The 8,323-nt window shown below is 43.4% G+C and overlaps 1 protein-coding gene across 1 annotated transcript; it reads right to left on the reverse strand.

Annotated features, from left to right (window-relative positions):
- Positions 1–2,527: 2,527 nt before the first annotated feature.
- On the reverse strand, positions 2,528–4,519 carry LOC115036263 (transmembrane protein 151B-like). Its single transcript, XM_029494386.1, has 2 exons — positions 4,442–4,519; positions 2,528–3,937 (listed from the first exon to the last, which is right to left on the reverse strand). Exons 1-2 carry the CDS (start codon positions 4,517–4,519, stop codon positions 2,528–2,530), a joined length of 1,488 nt encoding a protein of 495 aa, XP_029350246.1.
- Positions 4,520–8,323: the final 3,804 nt, after the last annotated feature.

The raw sequence follows: 8,323 nt of genomic DNA on the forward strand, positions 1-8,323 counted from the left end.
AGACAGCAATATAATTAATAGGAATCCAGAGATTATTTACTTCATAATTTTCTGCTTTCCCAAAGTGTGACCTGTTAAAATGTCAGTGAAAAAGGCCCGTAGCAGCTCCTCCAGTCTCCCCATTTAGATATTCCCACTGGGTTCAACCCAAAACCAGCAACATTTTCAAATATACACGTTTTCCCCAGGCATTTATTGCAACTTTTATTTATCCAGCATAAGATCAATTTGAATACATATTTTAAAAGTTATTTATACAGCCCATTAGATGAAATTGACTACAACAACATTTTAACATCTTACAAGCTTTAAGTAGTTGTGTATTCTTTTATGTCTGAGCAGTTATGTACTTGCCAACATACCACCTTGAATACTTTATTACTTTAAGGGAATTTACATCAACATTCATCTTCACTACAATTCATAATGTCTATAGTGTCACTTCAAGTGCATAATACTGGTGTCACTACATTATCAAAAACAACATAGCAAAGAGATTCCATTTGTGAAGAGGCATACAATATTGAACATAAGGAACAACAGTGTTCCTGTTAGATGTTAGAAAATAAGTAAGTATTGTAAAGTTTGTATGATGTCCATGTGTAAACATGAGTTCATTCACATCCTTGCATATACCACCTGTTTGGGTGTGCTGTGGCCTTTTGATTCTCTGAGCACATTCAGCAAAGACGGGACAGTGAAATCATTATTTTACATATTAGAGTTGATCATTATCCCTTTACTACAGACACAGAATGGACATAAACAGTATATCATGTATGCTGGTGGTTTACATTCGGGTATGTTTTCTGGTTTTTAGCACAGGATGAAACCATGATAACTGGATCATGGGTTTGATATTCTGTTCTGTTCTTCTGTGATTTTGTTCTTTGACTGATGATGATACTGGTCAATAATACACCTGTTCAAATGTAATGTAGATTCAGTGTAAACCTGTCCTTGTCTTATGACATCAGTCTAACAACATGTTTAGATGCTTGTACCACAGTAGCTGACAGCTCTTCGTCGTGGCAGTGGGCAGCCAAAGAGTCGAATTTAGGACTAAATGTTAGAACCATTAATGTACTTGCTTAGTTGTTAATGGATGATGGATTTTCATTCTGTGTTTCAGTTTGTCAAGTTAAAAGATCATTCAAGCAGACAGTTTTAGTACTCCAATGTTTCTCCAGTTTCTGGGTCAGTGAAGTTATTCAGACGTTAAAGCAGAAATCCACTCGGTAACAGTTTAAAAACACGAAAAGGCTTCTTTGATCCAGTTTTGCTGATTATCTCCTTTTTTCCTAAAATGTGACAATATGTCAATACTGAAATAATTCCAACATACACAACATGTGGACGGTTATGGTTGAAATGTTTCAAAAGCTGCTAGTGTAAACATGACATTTAGGTTTTAGTCCACCAACATCCAAAAGACGGGGATGTTTCTCTCCGGAGCTGCCAAATAGCACCAACAGTCGACAGCCAGACAAGAAGAAGTGCAGTATGTCGATCATACCAGAGTCTCCATCCCACTGTGGCCTCAATGTACCAGAATTAAATGTAACCACAAGACAGTCTTGCTCTATGTAAGGGACACAAGTCTCAATTTTCTTGTCATTTGTTTTTACTTTTTGCATGTCACTTTCCACCTACACATAATACCACCTGGCTGAAAACAAACCTCGGCACTTGTCAAAAGGCATTGTGGGAAATGTAGACAGTTGCGAAGTGGGTAAGAAACAGATGAGGCATGTTGCTTAAAAAAGTAGGTACACCAGTTACAACACTTCACCACAACATAAGCAATCACAGATTGATATAACAGTGACAAAGTGTTCATCTTCTGAGTTCGAGGTTTCCAGTGAATAATGTCTCTCTGTGATGTGCATAAGTGCATCACGGTATATTTGATCGGGGGTCCTCTTTTGACTTTTCCAATCGAGAGGCTTGCATTTATTTTCAAACTTATTGCTGTAGTCAGAAGTAGATGTTACTTCCCCACCATTATTTTCATAGCAAAACCACTAAAATCAGCTCCAACTTTATCTGACTTTCAGTTTTTCTTTTGTTTCTGATGTGTCTGTTGCTGCGATGTCACTGCATGATTAAGATGTTCAAACGTGTCCATCTTTTCCGTGGCCTCTGAAAAGGTTGTGTGAGGTAACTGCAGCTTCATTTCCAGTTTCATATGTACCACACATATGAGATTTTAAAAGCTATGGCAATGATGTACAGTGTAACAGTCCTTGTTTTGCTTGGTTTTCAAAGGAAGCTTGGCAGATTTTTATTTATTTATTTTTTTCATGTGTGTGTAGGTTCACATATCATTGTCGTTTTGCTCTCCGCTCACTAATCACTGTTATTGCTTTGGTGATTCACACATTCAAGAGTTAGGCATTCATGTCAGACAGTATGGCAATACAGCACGAATCTGTGTATCTCACATTTAGACTTGTTTGCACACGATGTGTGTCGTGTTCAGAGTATTCGTATGCTACAGAACAGTGCTTCATCACTGACTGTGTAGTCATAATGAAGTCTCCACGCAGGAGCCGTGTCTGTGGAATGACCTGTGGTTGTGGCAGTTCTCGCTGCAGTGGACAATGAGCACTGGGTAGCAAAGTGCATCCTCATAGTCTGGCGGTTCCTCGTCATCTGTGGTGAGACGCTCTGATAGACAGCGGGTATTTTCACTGGGGCTCTCCTGGTCATCCAAACTGCCGCTCCTCCAGAAGCAGCTGCGTTGGGAGCCATAGCGTCGGGCCAGGGAAAACCGACTGCTGCTGAAGGGGATGCGGGAGCTGGCTCCAGTGCAGATGCTGAGTGCGCTCCTGGAGAACACTGATGAGCAGCTGATGGCTCTGTGGCAACGCTCACAATTCTGACGAATCCCACCGAAGCTGGACGGGCACTGGGCCAAGTCCATCAGGCCGGCCTCTGAGTAGCTGGGCACCAGCTGCTGATTGGATCGAATGTGCCACTCCAGTTCAGTACTATCAATGGTGTTAACACGAGGGATTCGGCGCCAATATGGCCGATCATCACACGGGGTCACGGGCAGGTAATCTTGCCCAAAGAGCTTCTCTACACGATAGTGAACATAAGCAGTGCGGTATTCTGTGAAGACTCTGAGAGGCCAGGAGAACGTGAGGAAAGAGGCAAACCAGAAGACATAGTGGGAAAGATACCAGGGGTGGTGCTCTGGATCAGACAACACCAGGACATACTCCTTCAGGTCAATGTTCTTCAGGTGCATGCCTTCCCTGGCCTCCATGTAGTCATCAAGGCCCTCGTTGTCAGTAAAAAACCTTGCTCTCTGTGTAAGGTAGGAGTTCTCAGACTCTACGTTGGCAAAACTAAAGCACTTGGTGAAGCGCATCTTCGTAAGGGCAGATTTCTCCAAGCCAAGCAGCTGCTTGGAAACATCTTTGACGCCACAGTGACCGTAGTCGAATTCGGCTTCTGCCACGTGGGTGTTGACACGTTCATGGTAAACCTGGGTGCTAGTGTAAGCGTCTCCATTGCGGTAGCGCGTGACTTGCCGAGTACGGCGAACATAGTGGTAGCTTATGGCCTTCCACCAGATGCAGGGTTTAGCTTGTTGCATCCTCTGGATTCGCTCATAGATACCCTCCACATCCACTTTGTGCTGCAGCTCATTCTTCACGTGACAGTGCCAACACTCCACGAGATATACCAAATAGAGCATGCCTAGTAGGGCGAGAGGGATGTAGATATAGCCATCAGAGCAAGGAGTGTCATGGTACATCATGGATTTCCCTTTGAATTCGCTGTCAAAGGTGAGGCGGGTCACCTTGGTGACATGACACCAAACCATGGCTCCCATGCAGCCGTACATTAGAACAGACAAGAGGAGGCATTTCCAGAAACTCTCCCGACACAGAGACTTGCTCAGAGATTGCCTCAGGGGTCTTTGCTATTGAATCAAAGCACAAACAAACAAGAGAGGGACTGATAAAGACAGCTGTCAAATAATTTATCACCCACTGACATGTCACATTGCCCACTGCAACATCTGTGGCACATCCAAAATGTGAACAGGCATGGATTAAAATTAATGAATGGGCCACCCATAGTAGTAAAGATTGGATAATTAGTCTGCAATCAGTGGATGACACGAAAGATATATCCCCTCTATGGATATTTCATAGCCATTTTATAGCTATAATGAGTGGCTCTCTGACGAGGACTGAGCTGCAGGCCCACTCAGCAAATGAAAAATGACCTAGGTGAAGACGCTGGTTAATTACCACTCAGGCCTGATTGCTGCAGAATAAAAGGCAATATAAACTCCCCCACAGCCTATAGCAGGCTAACTAAGCAGAAGGAAATTCACCTGCACACCATGCTCATGGATTCATCAAGGCTCTGCGACAAGATCTGACAAACAGGTCATAAAGGCGGCGTTCGCCAGAAATACCTCCTCTCTGGTGTCCTCCTCGAAGACGGTGGTCGCGCTGCTTTCAGTCGCGGCCGCAGCCGAAGCCGGGGGCGACATGATGCAGGGCAGCTACAGATAACGGCGGCAGGGCGTGGAGTAGGAAGAGGCAGGGGGTTTCACTACCTTGCTCCGCAGCGTCCCCCCACCGAGCCGAGCCACTTGTCAGGCGTCAGCCTCTGCTGCTGTGCCGAGACTCTGCGACCGAGGCATGATGCTCGTCCGCCCGGTAATGAGGGGATCTATTCGGCAGCCGGGGGAGAAAATATCTTCTATGGGAGAGCCCGAGTCCTGCTCGCTCCGGCTCAGCTGTCAGTGCCGCAATAACATGGTGGTAGATGATGCTGTATTAGCTGCTCGCCTGTACAAAAAGGGGGGGGGGGGGTATTAGCTGCCCTGCGCCTTTGATCACCGTGAATAGGGGGGGTATTAGCTGCCCTGCCCCTTTCACCACTGTGTATATGGGGGGGGGGGGGGGGGGGGGGGGGTATTAGCTGCTCTGCCCCTTTCACCACTGTGTATATGGGGGGGGGGTATTAGCTGCCCTGCCCCTTTCACCACTGTGTATATGGGGGGGGGGTATTAGCTGCCCTGCCCCTTTCACCACTGTGTATGGGGGGGGGGGGGGGTATTAGCTGCTCTGCCCCTTTCACCACTGTGTATAGGGGGGGGGGGGTATTAGCTGCTCTGCCCCTTTCACCACTGTGTATATGGGGGGGGGGGGGGTATTAGCTGCTCTGCCCCTTTCACCACTGTGTAGCCGAGGTCGCTGTCCATGGTTCTGACTAAAGCAGGTGTGCAGTAACCTGCCACTTAAAGGTAAAGTCCGCCCTAAAGCTGAATGGTCAATTGACTTAAGGGCACCGGACACAAATGGACAACAGTTCCTACTAATCTGGAGATCTCAGTGTCTGTGATTGGTCCGGTGACACTTTTGGAGGATGTATAACAACAAAGATTCATCCTGATGATTTAGTGTAGTTAGGTCGTTCCGTTGCTTATTAAAAAAGTTATCACATCTAAAGGATATCCATTTTGCCTTCGTGAAAAACTTAATGGTTGGGGATTAGTGAATAAGTGTATTCAAATCAGCAGTTTTCCAGGAACTGCTCCAACGGGTTAATAACAGAATAAAATGTTTTAGTATTTGGGTGGATTTTTCCTTTTTAAGCCATACAAAATTAAATGACTAGGCAATGAAAGGCAAATGAAACAGAAAAAGAACATGTAATCATTCATGCATTCAGTCGCTAATTAGTCATTTCAGAACCAAATAATTTCATGTTTGAGTACAAGTTACGCAAGTATATGAAATGTAGTTCAGTAGACATAGTGTGATAATTCCTCTCATAAGTATTTTAAGCAAAATGCACTCTAAAGTATCAAATTATCTGATTAGTCACTGAATAATCAGCAGTTTCAGCCCTAAATTAGAGGAAAATATAAATACGGAGAAAATATTACATGTTTTTTATTATTCAATAAAGCTGGCTGATAACATTACATGCATGCTGTATTGTAAACTTCACACATGCACTTCTTGGTGAATGAGGAATGTCCATGATGGTAGGATAAAAATTGCACATTTACATTATTTTATCTTAAATTAAATATGAATACCAACAGTTTCATCAATAACTGCAGTCAAAAACATTTGTAAGTTCAAAATTATGTAAAATGCAATGTGATGATGGGAAAGAAGCACATTTCTACCTCTTAAAACAAAGAAAGCTTTATATAGTTAAATGGATTGGACATAATATGAAACATACAGCACTGAATATGAACATAATTTAAAAATGCTTAAAAAAAACGTGCACGTTCACATAATGTAGCTCAATGCCCCCAAATATCAAAATCACATGAGACTGAGTCACAATCATATCACAACCACAATGTTTAGAAAAAAAATGTAGAAAAACGGTTACACAAATTATTTTAACGTGTCAGAGGCTTAAGGGACGTTTGGTTTGGTTTGCTTTGCTGTTTAAAAGTTTTAAATGTTTGAATAAATAACGACATTATAGTTATTTACTACCTCTAATCATTAAAGAATCTGAATCAGAGAGCTAGATCATTGTTACTCTATGAGGCTGTCGTAACTGATGAGACTGAGGAGCCAGTTTTTATTCAGACACGTCAATTGCCGCAAAGTGACCACGTTCAGGTGGTTTTCAGAGCTGTTACTGTCCAACCTGTGCGAAAGTGCTGTTTCCAGCCTGTTCACTCCTTCTCAAAGGGTTTCCTTTTCTGATGGCGGAAGGAGTTCTGCCAAGGAGAGAGAATATAGGTCATATGATATGCAATAGTCTATATACAATAAATTAAATGTCAATTAAATGACCATTTTCCAAACGTCCAAGATGATGAAGCCTTGTATTGCCCCATGCCGCATGATCTAGTTGTATAGGAGAATAAACTTGTCAAATAAAAGCGCAGTGTTGCTTACAGAGTACATGTTGGAGAGGTTGTTGAAAAGCACTTGTCCTGCGCTCACTTTGTTCCTCACTCCTCGTATGGTCCCGTTTTTGCTGCAGATGTTGACTCGTTTGTTGCTGAACAGCATCTCCCTCTTGGCACTGGCATACAGGAGCAGGTCGTCGGGTTCGCAGCCATTCTCGTCCGCAGCTCTTTCCTGCAGCAGACCGTTCAGGTGGCTGTTGGCCTCGCTGCCAGGCTGCGCGTGCCCCTGCACCGCCTCCGGGCTGCCGGTTCTGTCAGAGTCCACTGAGTCCGCCGCTGAGCCGCGCCGGGCCACTTCATCCTTGAACACCTCCGCCAAGACCCGGCCGCTGTTGGCAGATGCGACTCTGAACCTGACTGTCTTCGCCGCCTTTTGTTTGTCCTGCTTCACTTTTGGCCCCTCCATTGAAATACAAGCAGCTCTCACATGCTTCACATTCCATTGAGGAAAACCAGACACGCAGTCCAAGTCCGAGCCATGATGGAGAGCGATTATCGAATAGCAATATTCTCATTGACCGGTCAAAAGGAGCTGAAAATAACTGAGAGCTAAAGGGAGACACCCCCATGTTTAACAATAGATGAGCTTCTGCCATGGCAACAGCTAAAAGAGGCAAACAGTAAATTGATATTAGCATGTTCAATAATTGATCAAGGTGAGTTTTCAAACAGACTTAGTGCTCAGTCTTCAGGAGATATGAACTCAGGACTGGCCTGCTTAACTTTCCCATTACCTCATATGACCCTCAAGTCCTCACAGTACAGTTCTCAAATATCGACCGACTTTCTTTAGAAATGGCAGTGTGTGGGTGAAAATTCATTTTCAGCTCAACTTATTTCAGCACTGAGGTTAAAGGGTTAACATGTGTGATCAGTCACACCTTACTGTGGGCATTAAATGACAAACTAAGTCAAGATATCTAACTGGCACAATCAATCATCCGTCACTGTTTAATTCGTTTATTTGTTCATTTATTTATTTATTTTTCACTGAGTCACTCTTACTTTGTATGAATTCAGCAGAGGTGTATTTTGCTGCTGGTGTGAATTTTAAACCTGGGCCCAACAAATCACAAGCTTATTGGATATATATGTCTACATATACGTGTCTTTATGACTATTTAATACGCAATCTCTTGAATGTCCAAAAATAGCCGGTTTACCTTTAAGTGAACCATCTTGGTGGAATTAATGTCTTGATTTCAAAACATTTAATCTATCTTATTTGTTGATTATAATGAGATACTAAGATTAATTACATATCATCAGAAACACGACCAAGAAATAATATGGTGGTCATGGTTGTCAGACTTTATTTGGTCTCCAAATCAGATGCAGTGATGAGGGACCTGAGGGGCTCTGCCAGTGCATGATAATCAGGCAGGAAATGACGGCTGTAGC

The sequence above is a fragment of the Echeneis naucrates genome, chromosome 22 (genome assembly GCF_900963305.1).
Source record: "Echeneis naucrates chromosome 22, fEcheNa1.1, whole genome shotgun sequence".
Taxonomy (NCBI): Eukaryota; Metazoa; Chordata; class Actinopteri; order Carangiformes; family Echeneidae; genus Echeneis; species Echeneis naucrates.